This window comes from Tinamus guttatus, unplaced genomic scaffold (genome assembly GCF_059628265.1).
Source record: "Tinamus guttatus ecotype Peru unplaced genomic scaffold, ASM5962826v1 Tinamus_guttatus_pri_ptg000048l, whole genome shotgun sequence".
NCBI lineage: Eukaryota > Metazoa > Chordata > Aves > Tinamiformes > Tinamidae > Tinamus > Tinamus guttatus.
The window spans coordinates 3,142,930-3,156,021 of NW_028288582.1; the positions used below are offsets into that span (position 1 = coordinate 3,142,930).

The 13,092-nt window shown below is 38.2% G+C and overlaps 1 protein-coding gene and 1 long non-coding RNA gene across 3 annotated transcripts in view; one reads left to right on the forward strand and one right to left on the reverse strand.

Moving 5' to 3' along the window:
- HIF1A (hypoxia inducible factor 1 subunit alpha) overlaps positions 1–6,625 on the forward strand; it is a 28,365-nt gene extending 21,740 nt beyond the window's left edge. The window contains exons 11-15 of one of the 2 annotated variants that reach the window (XM_088539504.1): positions 508–630; positions 885–1,279; positions 2,141–2,249; positions 4,949–5,075; positions 5,242–6,625. In XM_088539504.1, the coding sequence (XP_088395630.1) occupies positions 508–630; positions 885–1,279; positions 2,141–2,249; positions 4,949–5,075; positions 5,242–5,393 (906 nt within the window). In that variant the 3' untranslated portion in view covers positions 5,394–6,625. The remainder of the gene's footprint in view (positions 1–507; positions 631–884; positions 1,280–2,140; positions 2,250–4,948; positions 5,076–5,241) is intronic. The other variant, XR_015914370.1, reaches the window with a different exon arrangement.
- LOC148595911 (uncharacterized) lies at positions 135–12,803 on the reverse strand. The gene is made up of 2 exons (XR_015914387.1): positions 12,662–12,803; positions 135–1,047 (listed from the first exon to the last, which is right to left on the reverse strand). It is a non-coding gene; the product is annotated as an uncharacterized LOC148595911 (long non-coding RNA).
- Positions 12,804–13,092: the final 289 nt, after the last annotated feature.

Here is a 13,092-nt window from a genome sequence, read left to right on the forward strand (position 1 = left end):
TGTTATTAAAGTGCATGTTCTTGTGGGGCTTATGGGGCAAGATTAAAGATACAGCTAAGATGGGGATTTCAAGTTATTTGCAAGTTGTGGCTTACTTAAGCTTATACCATGATACAAGAGGGAAAAAAAGGATATTTTCATACTGAAAATTCTTTTCAGTCAAGAGGTGCATCTAATAGTATGTGTGATAGAAATAGGAATGGTTTGGGATTGGCCTTTACAGAAAGGGACGTTTCAGAGACAACTACTGTAAGTAGCAAAATAGCTGCAATAAATTACTGCAGATACTCCCTCAAAGTTGCAGCTTTTTATGTGCTTTCCAAAAAAGGTAACCTTGAATGGATACAGAAAAGGTGGAAGTGTTTTCCTCTCCTATTCTAGTTTTGTGCAGCTACAGCTTGGATTTTTTTTTTTTTTTTACATTAGTACTTTTTCAGATTCCATAGAAACAATGCAAAATAATATAATGATAGAAACTTAAAAACTGCACTTGAAATATTTTTACAGCCCAGTAGTCCCAATGACTATTGCTTTGATGTGGATAATGATATGGCTAATGAATTCAAACTGGAATTAGTGGAGAAACTCTTTGCGATAGATACAGAAGCAAAAAATCCATTCTCTACTCAGGTAATGTACACTCATTTAAGCTGCTGATTCATCTTAACTTTTAATTCACAGTGTGCTTCTCTTTTTGTTTCTCTTCCGTTGAATGTTTCCAGGAACCTCCCTCCTCTTACGTAATCAGGCTTTTATTAAAATAAAGGAAGAGATTGCAGAAAATAATTCTAAACATTTGGTAAGAGGAAGAGCCGTAATGGAGCCATGAAGTCATAGCTGAGATATTCTGATGTATTATAAGTTTTACCTCATATGTTTTCCAGGAAACTGATTTAGATTTGGAGATGTTGGCTCCTTATATTCCAATGGATGATGACTTCCAGTTACGCTCCTTTGATCAGCTTTCTCCACTGGAAAGCAGTTCGTCCAGCTCTCAGAATGCAGCCACCATTACCATATTTCAGCAGACTCAGACGCCATCAGCTACTGCTGAGGAAATAAAACCAGTGACAGAGCGTGTGGAGGACGTGAAGACACTAATTGTTCCTTCATCTCCCGTTCACGTAATCAGTGAAACGAGTAGTGCCCCAGCATCGCCGTATGGTGGGAACAGGAGTCGAACTGCATCTCCAATCAGAGCAGGGAAAGGAACGTTGGAGCAGACGGAGAAATCGTGTCCAGGAGGACCCAGTTTGCTAACAGTCACTCTGAATAAAAGGTATTTTAAAAGATAAGCTTAAGCCCTAGTATCCTTTCAAAAAATTAGATGTAACACACCCTGAAATAGGACAACTATATTGCTGTCTTAGCCTTCTACTTCAAGTAGGAATTGATACATTTAAATCTAGACACATTAAACAAGGTATTTTCTGATATACGAATTTTTCCCTAAAGCTAACTTCTCAGTAGCTTTTTTTGCATAGTTTTTACATAGTTTGCTTGTAATAGCCACCTCCTTATATAAGACACCTATGTTCACAATTTTGTTGTGCTCTTGTGCCTGAATTGCAGCCTTTTTAAAAGAATATAAGTAGTTATAATGCCACAATATTTCTGATGCTTTTCTTGTCCAATTCCTTGCGATGCAAGTGACAGCTACAGTCTAAGCTACATGTGATGCTTTAAAACAAGCCATATTTCATAATAACAGATATAGCAATATCTGCATATGTAGCAGATATTTATCATTATAAAAAATTCTACAAAATCAGAACACCAAATCTTTGATACACAGCTTTATCTGTACATGCAATATTCTAAATAGAAACAGCTTCCTTTTCTTCAACTTTCCCTCCGTTTTTTTCTGTAGACAGTGAATTGCTGAACGTTTATGCTTGTATTTTTTTTTCTAGAAAGCCTTTAAAAATTGTTATGTCATTCTAAGCCTTACAGCAAGACTTAATGGTAACGTTTGCTATGCTCGTAGTCAGTAACTGTTGAAATAAATCACTTGCCAAAGAAAATTAGTATAATACATAAATTCAGCTCTGTCATATTATATATAAAGTATCCACAAAAGAAGAAAGAATGGCTGGAGGATAGTAGAAACTTCTTAACAGACTGAATCAATTTTTCTTAGATCTACTGCAATGGATGAAGAACTAAATCCAAAGATGCTAGCTTTGCATAATGCTCAGAGAAAACGAAAAATGGAACATGATGGTTCACTTTTTCAGGCAGTTGGAATTGTGAGTTTTACCATTTTAAAATATTCACTTTTAACCTTGCAATTTCTGAAAGTAGGCATCAGTGCAGAATCCCGAGTTTAGCTATCAGTATGCAGTGGAATCTTGGTATTAAAGGTGATTATTTGGTAGTAAAATTCCCCCCTAAATTCAGATACTGACTTTAGTTCTCTTTTACTGTCAGGTGTTTCAAAATTACTGTCTATACCGAAGCGAATGTCTGGATTAGGTAATGGACATTCTTCTGCAAACATGCATGCATTCTCCTTTAGCAGAATGTTAAGAAATGTAAGAAATCACATTTAAATTTAAAACTGACATTTATCTCACTTTTGTTTAAAACTTTATTTCCATATGTGTCAATACTGGCAATGTTGTTCATGCTTTTTCTATTGCTCCAGGTTTTTGTTGAGATGGATAACAAATACTTGAACATAAGTGAGAAGAATTCACAGAGGCCAGCAAATTTTATTACTACTTTGATTACATGCACTCTTTCTCCAGTACTGGTGCATGCAAGTAGCATATGGTCATTTATCCTAGCTCTTCAAGAGCAACCTTCCTGTGTTCTTTGCGTGCGTGTGTGTGCGTGTCCCCCCACACACACATCACTGGGGACAGAGCTAGTTGCCTCCTGAGAGGGTATCTTGTCCCCCTGAGCATTTGTCTTTCACCATGAGTATTTCTGAGTCTTGGGCTTTGCTGGTACAATCACTCTTCTTGCCTTCGTTACAGATTTCTGCTTCTCTTAAAAGTTTTTACAGTTAATTCTTAGTTCTTCTTCTACTGCAATACAGACCATTTGCTAGGTACAGTCATCCAGTATGTCTTACCAGTACGAGGGTGTTTTCTTCTGAGCTATGAACTAAGCCTGAATTAGCATTCGGCTTCTCAGGGTAACAGTGATCACTCTATGTTGCCTTACTTTCCCTAGGAGAGCTGCGAAAAGCACTTATATCTGAAGGCTATTCTTTATTTTTATGCAGCCAGCAGATTTTACTCTTAAAAAACAAAGATCTAAACACCTCATAATATTTCTGTGTTTTCATTCCCTAACGTCCCTGATACTTTGTGCTTCCACGTATGTTCTGTACCTCCTAGTAGCTTTGTAAGAATTGACAGTTCTACAAGTTTTATGCCCATTTGTTGTCTCTTTCTTTATGCAACAGTGCTACTGCTGTAACTGCTACTGCAGTGTTGCTGATGACCTATACAGAATAGCCTAGGTGACAGAACGTAAGCACTTCTGTATTAACTACTATAAGAAATGTTCAGACCTCTGTAGTTGGTGCCTTTTTAATGCTTAAAGGTCCATATTTCATCCTTTGTTAAACCTTTTTCTCTTCTTCTGTATCTGACAAAAATATTGTGACTGTTTCTCCACAGTCAGTGGCTGAATTTTTCATGAGGCTGGGATTTATCAGCATTGTTTCCAGCAAACTTCTGTATCATTTAGCTTCTTTCTCTAGAATGGATTTCTGAGTGTGGTGAACTAGGCATTGCACATGCACACGAGAAATGATATTAAATGCAGGTGTTATTACATGGTATTCTAGGCTTGTGCAAATATCTTTCATGACTTCCTAACTGTATCAAAGGAGGAACTTAGCAAATACACTGAAATTAAATGAAGACAAAGTAAAACACTATCTTAGTTTTCTATAGGAACAGGAGAATAAGGCAAGGGCATCCTGTGTCACAGTAAGCTTATGAAATAATGATCTAAATCATCACAGAGTAAAATACATACTGCTACTTTCTCAATATGAAGCACTGTATTGCATTTGCAATGGAAAACAAAAATCCAGCAACAATGTAGGTGACTGACCTTACTATGAAATGCAGCTTCTGAGCTGTTTAACTCTGTACGTTCTATTATACAATTTTCTTTGACTTGTATGGATATTTCATAACCCCCCCAAAAAAATTCTTGTCTGTTTCAAGTGTCTAGGGTAATAGCACCACCCTCAGTTACTTCTTCCAACTGTATTACTAATAAGACAAAACTTTGAAAGTTCTACCACTGTTACAAAAATTGCTATTATACTGGTTGTTTTTCCTTCCATCCTTCTGATTCAGTGGCAATTGTTTTTCTAACTTAGCTAAGTTAAATGGAGCTTCTTCTAAAAGCCTCTGGATCTACATATCTTGTTACTCTACTTTCAAAACAAGATTTTAAGGAGCTGTATCCATAATATAATGGATCAGGGCTACGTTCCCCACAGGATTCAAGTCATAGTTGGGTTGCGATAATGGAAATGCAAGTAGAATTTCACTACTTAGGCTGATTCTATCTAGATCAATCCAGATTCCTGAATCTCCTGTGCATGCTAATAATTCCAATGTGGAAAACCATTAGAGACTCCAGGGAAAACCTGATGCTTACTGAGGCAAAAGCAGTGGTGATTAAATGGGTGTGTATGTATACATGTACATGCTAATCTTGAGCATGGTAGCTGAGGAGAACCAGGACTTAGAAGTTGTATTGTGTAAGCAAGGCAATGTCTTGAAATATGATTTCACTTTATATACAATAGTCTTAATTTTAGAAGTAAACTTTCCCCAAGCTCTGAAGAAGTCCACTTTAAATTGTAGCCATGCCTACATTAGTAATCAATGACAGGTACTGCTAGCTTGAAATAGGGATGTAGAAGGGTAGAAAGATATAGCATTCAATAAAGAAGTGTTTTACTTCTTTCTAGGGGTCTTTATTGCAGCAGACAGGTGATCGTGGAGCAAATACATCACTTGCTTGGAAGCGTGTGAAGGGATGTAAAACAAATGGTCCTAATGGAGTGGAGCAAAAGACAATCATTCTACTATCAACTGGTTAGTATTGTTGTTGTTGTTTAATTAAATATGTAGGGGTTGTGTGCCTGAAAGAAAACTGTGTGCCTTTAAAGTATCCCAACTTGCCTCCTTTCTGAACAAGCTTGGGAGAAGGCTGAAGCATGGTAAATAAAGTGCACTTTTTCCCCCCCTCCTCCCTCTGTAGACATAGCAAGTAAACTTCTAGGGCAGTCGATGGATGAGAGTGGACTGCCCCAACTCACGAGTTACGACTGTGAAGTCAATGCTCCCATACAAGGCAACAGAAACCTGCTACAAGGTGAAGAACTGCTCAGAGCCCTGGATCAAGTTAACTGAGCTTTCACAATACTTGTTCTTTTTTGGACACTGGTGAAGCATCACCTAAAGCAGTCTATTTATATTTTCTATATCTGATTTTAGAAGCCTGGCTACAGTACTGCACTAATTCAGTTAGTTCAGTTTTGATCCCCTTCCTACTTATTTTGACAGTCTTTTTAATATGTTCTTTATGTAACAATAACTCAACCTATAGTGCATTTTTATAATTCTTTGGTACATACACTTTAAGTCCATTACATTTAAAACACACTTGCAATAGTAGCTTTGAAATATGCACCTGATTCTAAAAGATATTTATTTTTTGGCTGGGGAGTTGGTCACCAAAGCTTATTATTAGTAAAATGTCAACACAGGAAAAACTGGCAATACTTCCATCCTGCTCTTCATAAGTAGTTGGAAGACTTGTGCTCTCTTACTCTTTATGTTCAAGTAAGTTTTTATTTTAATAATTTTTATAAGAAACAACAACGCTTTTCAGCAGTGCATTGTAGCCACAATCGCACAATATATTTTCGTAAAAAAAATACCAGCAGTTCCTCATGCAATATATTCTGCATTTATAAAAACTAGTTTTTAAGAAGAATCCTTTCTTTTTTTCTTGTTTGCCTAGGAAATCATGTTTAAACCTGGATTATGTCATTATTTTAGTCATGTTGTAATATAAAATGTTCTTAAATGCCGTCTTACACTTTTGACTTGAGTGTGATTAGTCAAAGGGAAAGGCTTTATCTGGAAAGGGCTAGCAGCATTTTATTTGGGTACATTCTCAATTTAGAGAGAGAGTTTGATGTTCTTAAAGTAGTCACTTTGCCAGCTTATAAAACAGAAAAAAATCCCTGCCTGTAGTTGTTGAAGTTAATGCTAATATTGTATATGATCTTAAATCTAAATGTTCAGCTTACCCTGTGTGGTATAGGTGATATTTCAAGCAGATTGTAAAACATCATGCATTGTTAGCAGAGTTTTATCTAGTACATCATTGAGTTGCTCGATATTTTGATGTTTTGGTTTTATGCACCTTGTTGCTATTAACATCCATGTTTTCATGTAGATTTCAATAACTTGAATATACTTAGCCTTTTTATTTAGAAATATATAGTTGGCACAAACATCTTATTTTCCTATATGTACTGTACAAAACCTTCATTCACTCTTCTTTTGCTCTTTGTGGTTGGATCTAACACTAACTGTATTGTTTTCTTACATCAATAAACTATATGTGGACCAGGCCCCCTTGGGGAGTGTGTTATCTAAGAGAAATGAGATAATTTATATTTTTGTTAGTGGTTATTGTTCATCAGTGTTCCCTTTTTAACTTAGCAATGATTTCCAATCAACTCTTCCTTACTTTGACCTTAATATCTCCAAGTTAGTTATTCAAGCCTATTTAGTACTGAAGCCTCCTAGACAGTGTTGTACTATAGCTGGCCAAAGATGTTTAATTTTTAAACCAGTTATGACACCAGTGAGCATATTTCCATGTGACAGGACAGCATATTTGTGCTTTTTTAGAGGGGAAAGATTCTTCCTTACAACCAGCTTAAAGGCATGTCTCTGGAAGCCTATCAAAGTAACACTGGAAAGCAGGAAAAGTAAAAATCCCCAAGACTGATCAATTAAAGATAGTTTTTTTTTTTTTAAGTCACAAAAATGGTGTGATGAAAAATGAAGCTGGTACTCAATGATAAAGGAAACGTGTTCTCGACATCTTTGTGCTGTTGCCTCCGTGACATAGACTAGATTTTCTCATTTGGTTGTCTTAAAATGTTATGCTACTCATACAGCCTTGTAAGGTATAAATACAGTTAATATATTGTGCCCTCCTCAAACTATCTTAAGAAATAGTTCAATACAAGAAAAACCAAACGTGCAGTGTTTTACTGCAGGATTTGTTTTGGCCATGGTTAAATTCCTTCCCAAAATTCAGGTGCTGTAACAATTTAAGACATTGCTTAATTTTTCTAAAATTTAAGCATTGACAAACATTTCCAAAAATGGAAAATTGTTTTATTAGACTCCTTAGACTTTTGAAACCAATATAATGTTAGGTAAGTTTAACTCATTTTTAAATAATAATCTTTACTGTTCACTGAAAAACATTCCTCTTAAAGTGAGGCAAGTAATGAAATTAAATAGAGAGCATTAGCTGCCTCCTAAAACGCTTTATTCAATGGAGGTAAGATGTGGATGGCAGAATAGGGTTGAGCACCTCTTACAGCAAGGGGAAGACATGCAGGGGCCACAAGCTGAAGCTCAATCTTTGTGCAAAGAACATGTTTTGAATACACCCTGCTGCTGCTGAGTGTTAAAGACTTGTAATGCACACACTTTTAAGCGTGCAAAGCTTACCCATCTGTCTGGATGAAAGCAACAGAACTACTGCATCAGTGCTATGTGAGGACCTTTGGATGGCATGCCTTTCCCTCTCTCCCTCTTCCACACTCTTGTCATCTCCAGTAGTGGAACTTTTAGCAGTGATGTTCCTAAAGGCTTGAGGACAACAAGCAGTGGGCCTTTCTCTACTTAACTCTGTGTTGGTTTAAGGTGATATTTCTGTGAGGAGAGGAGAGCCCTACAGCCATATGAAAGGGAGAAGTGGGTTTGTTTTTTCTTATTCCTGCAGCAAACTCTTAAAATGAAAGGGTAACCCAAGAGGTCAGCTCAACAGAATATTTACGTCCTGTGCTTTGATAGTGTATCTGTTACTCTGTGGATTTTATTTTAGATGCCCTGACCTCTAAAAACTACTTGGGACCATAAATTCCTCTGTAACATGCTCTAAGTTCTGTAGGCAGCAAGTTACCTGTAAAGAAATTCACGTTGCAAGAAGCAGGAAGATTTAAGTGACCAACCTGTGCTTTACAGTTACCATCTAGCTGGAATCTCCTGTGGTTTTGGTGAGAGTAGCTGTGAATCTAAATAAGCACTGTTTCATCTAAGGATCTTCCCAAACCCTATACATCTTTATTATATTATCAGGCATACCAGTCTGACTACTGTCCTGGTACAAGTGGCTGAAATAAATAATTCTTGCAGTGAGCTACGGGAGATGATGGAGTTTAATCTCTGGGGAAAGAACTTAAAACTTTCTAAAAGACCTCCTAGGTCTTTGATGGATTTCTGTTCTCCCTGCCCAGGTAATTCTTACAATAATTATTAGGACCTGCCAAGTGTGGCCTTATGAAATACATGTTTTAATTTTTTTTTTCCCCTTTTATAATCTGGGAATAGATGGTAAACCTACTTTGGAGGACAGGCATTTAGAATACATTCATTTTTGAAGACTTTCTTAATGATTTCTAAATAATCTCTTTACTCACTTGCTACCTCTTAAAGCATTAAGGTGCTATGTGACAGAGTATTGAATTAATGCCAGTAGTAGAGAAAACTGCAGCTGGATATGGTGTATCTTTTGCGTATTAACTATCATTGCCACATAAACTGAAGAGAATAACAAAATTAACCTGAAAGCTATTACAGCTCCAGCAGTAGTCAGACTCTGTCTTCAGAGCTTTTTACATTTTTTCCCTTGTGCCTTCTAAATGATTGTACTTCTAGTTCCTTTTCACCATTGTTCAAGAACTAAGTTTTTCCCACTATTTCAGGCCAGATTGTTCAAAATTTCTATTATTCTGCAGGCCCTCACTTATTCCCTGTCTGCTGTGTACAGATTTACTGACCTGATTACTGTCAAATTACTAGGATTATCTTGTTTAGAAACTGCATTTTGCTAATACATTTGCATGCAAATGAACAAGCCATTACACGTTTTCCTAGCACGTAGTACAGTTGTTACTGCCTCTGCCTTTTCCCCCCACAGAGGTAATTGTTTTATAACCTTGACTTTGAAGGAAAAAAGACTAGTTGCTTATGTCTTTTTCACCAACACCGATTAGAGGGTTTTGTTAAAACTAAAGGAATTCATATATTTTGAAGCCTGTGTAAAGGATATTGCTTGAGCTGAAAAGGTCACAGTTAAATAGATGAGTAGATCCCATGAAGTCAAAGTCCACTAATAACTTGATTTTAGGTATAACACAGTGCAAATTAAGGTGGCTTGGAATCTATCACATTTGCAACCCCACCATTCTCCCAGGGTAGGAAGGCAGGTTCACACTGTATGATGATGTTAACAAGCTTTTAGGTAAAACAAAATCAGTTTCCCTGACAGCTGGCTCTGTGTGCACGTACCAAACCTTCCCCCATTAGTAATGATTTACTTCAAGGAATCACAGATTGAGGCCAGAGAGAGAACACTTAAAACCTTACTCATAGCACTGGTGATCATTTTAATACTAAAAACTTGCTTTGGATGAATTTATTAATTAGGCTTGTATTGAGATAAAGTGGTAGGAGTCAAAAATTATGATTATTACAGGTTAAACTATTGCATATTTAATATAGTCTTTTTTTATTACTTTAAGAAGTTGTTCAATTAAGCAGCTGAAGAATGGTAGGTAAACAAGACAGAAACATTGGGCTGTTTCACTAGTATCTGTTGGCAGGGTTTTTCTATTGCTAAATTGCCAAATGAATCATTTCCTTCAAACAGTGCTCATGAATTTTGGACTCATGAGTATCCTGCCAATATGAATCAGTCTATAAGTGAGTATGCCTGAAGTCCACCATTTGTTCCTGTGGGATCTTTGATTAGCTGCTGCTGATCAGAACACAGAGTTCATCAGATGTCGCTTCATAATTGAGTTTTGAATTTCAGTAGCCCCGTGTGAAAATTAGGATCTTGCAACCTAACAGTGCTTTGTAGGAAGGCCAATATTTTCATAGGAATTTACTGAGTTGGGTATCCAGCTTTCATTAAAAGTAGCTTTGGCTACCAGGCACTTGGCTCCCTGGAAAGCTCCATTCTGGAGAAGAACTGTGATTTTAATCTAAATTCTAGAAATTGATTATTTTCCTTCTGCTTCCCTGTTTACCTTGAGCAAGGCTTGCCAAGATACCAAAAAGTTAGTTTGCTACTGGTTTTATACAGTATGGTAGATTTTGTGAATAATAGCAGTATTCTCTCAAGAAGAAGTGGTATATTTTAATGGAATTCTTTTTGGAACCAAGTACAACCTATTGCAATTGATACTTCTATTGAAACATTTTGACATATTTGTGATTGTATTTCTTTTTGATTGTGTAACAGTATAAAATTCAATAAAGAGAGGGTTTGTTTCTAATTTGGGACATCTCTGATGTTTCTGTTCAGCAATTACCTACTAGATGGAGACGGTAAATGACAAAACCAGTTTTATAATGAACTAAACAAATCCTGTGCTCCATAACTGAAACTCCTTGCACAGCTAAGGCCTGACTTACCTACCATCAAAGTCAACAGAAATTTTGACACTAAGCACATATTGAGCCAAATCCTGTTCACCTTAGTTGCAGTGGTTTTACTACCCCCATTTAGTAGACTGCATCCATGATAAGTTGTAGTGCCAAACCTCTTCTGCCCAAGTCAAACACTAGCTTTCCACAAATCAAACAAAACAGCTCTAGTGTGAGGAGATCAACAAGGATGGAGCCAGAGGGAAAAAAGTTTTATAGAATTGCCTAGAGTAATCAAGTGAACAACACCTTTAGGAACAAAAAGTATTTCAAGTCCAAGGTGACTCTTCCAGTTGATTTCAGATACTCTCAGTACATGCAAATCGATCGACTAGAACTTGGAGCTCTATCTTGTTAAATCATGCCATTGCTTAGTATTAGTGATAGGTTTGTACTAATGGAAGTTTGAATATGGTACTTAATAAAATATTTTCTGAGTTTACATTTTCAGAGACAACTCAATGCTGCTATTATTTTCAAGTTCTACTGCAATTTTCATCATGTTTTCATTTTGAAAAGGTTCCCTAATCAGATATTGCAGAACAAAACAGAGCTGTCTTGTACCACATGCAACTGGATAAATCCTCATTATTTATGGCTACTTGCATTTACACAGGATGAATGAGTTGCAGCTTACACAGTAGGAGTTAACGAGACAAACAGGAAGTCATCCCCTTGTACAGGAGATAAATAAGAATACAAGTAAGTTAGACAACATGAGAAAGAATGGAGTGGCTGCTATTTTGTTCTTGTTTGGAAGACAGTCTTTTACTAATGAAAAATCTGACAGAGTATGGGATGAAAACACAATTTAATCAATTAAAAGAAAGCAAAATCTTTGTTAGCCCAAAAATGAACACTCTATTTCATATTATATGCAATGGAAGGGTAATGCTGCAAAAGGGCCTTGTGTTTTTTTTTTTTTTCTCCTTTTGTATCTTCGTTCTCTACACTCTACCCAAACTTTCTGCAAGGAAAGACTATCACACATTAATATATAGGCACAACAGCCCCATCCACGCTACAAAGGTTCATCATGCACAGTGGAAGTTTTATGACATTCAACTCCATCTATCTAAATAAAGGAAAAAACAGAATTCCCATCTAGCTTTTCTTGAAACAGCCTCTCTGAGAATCACCATACTCAGTGCACACTTAAAATACAAAACATAGTATGATCAACCTTTCCAAATTTTGCAATGCTCAAGCATGAAAAGATTCTTTTAAAATTTTGGGTAACTCCTATGGCTAAGTAGAGGTAGGCTTAGTCTTCGGCAAAGACGAACACGTTCCATGCATGTCAATTATTAACTAACTTATGCTTTGAATCCTTAAGCCCATTTGGGATGACAGAGAGAGGGAAAAGTACAAACTGTTTTCCCAACAGCGCTGCCATTCCGGTTCAAAATTAGTCCAATCTATTGAAGACACGGTCACATACTGGACACTCCCATGTCTCTAACCCAAATGACAGACAAGAATGCCTTTTCAGAAAATAAAAATAAAAATCACCATCTCAGCAGGTGCAGCTCTCTGCAGCTAAGCCCTGTGCAATTTGTATGCGGCAGCTCCACTAATGCTCCTATTCCTAAAATCGATGGAAGGGACAACAGCAGTGCTTGAAGGCAGCAGCTGCTCAGCTGATGCGGCCCTTCCTTTCCTCCCTCTCTATAAAAGTAACTGAAGGTTCTGATTTTAGCAACCTTTCTGGAAATAAATTAAATATTGCAAGGTATTTTTGTGCCTGTCACACTGTGGAAGTTAGTATCCTTGTAGGAGCTCATAGGTTTGAGTTGTAATTTAAAGCTCTGACCTCCTCAGGGATTAATTGCTGCTAATGAGGAACCCATTTGGAGGCTGTCGCAGCGCCAGATCCCGCAATACGTAAAAAATTACGATGCAGCAACGAGTTATTTAGAAAAGCAACTCACGTGCGTTGTGCGATCGCCGGAGAACGCCCTGCCGCTCCGAGCATCTACCTGGCGTCCCCGCGAGCCGCACGGCTCCCTCCGAAGGGCCCTCCATGCGTCTTTCCTCCCCTCGGGACACCCGGGCCGCGGGCACCTGCTCCGCCGCGCGGTCTCGCCGAGGGGAAGCGGCGGGCGGGCAGGCCGCGCCCACGCGCGCTACGTGCGGCGCCGCAGCGCGGCTCCCCCCGCCCGCGGCCGCCTACGTGTGGCCCTGCATGCGGGGCGCGGGCGGCCGCGCTCCCCGCCCCACCGGGGCCCGCCGCCTCCGGGGCTCCGCCACGCCGCCGTCTACCCCGGGCTGCTCCCCCGGCGCCGAGCGGCGCGCGGCGCTGCTGGGGACGAAGCTGGCAGCCCTGACGGACACAACAAGTCGTTACCGTGACATGGTGCCC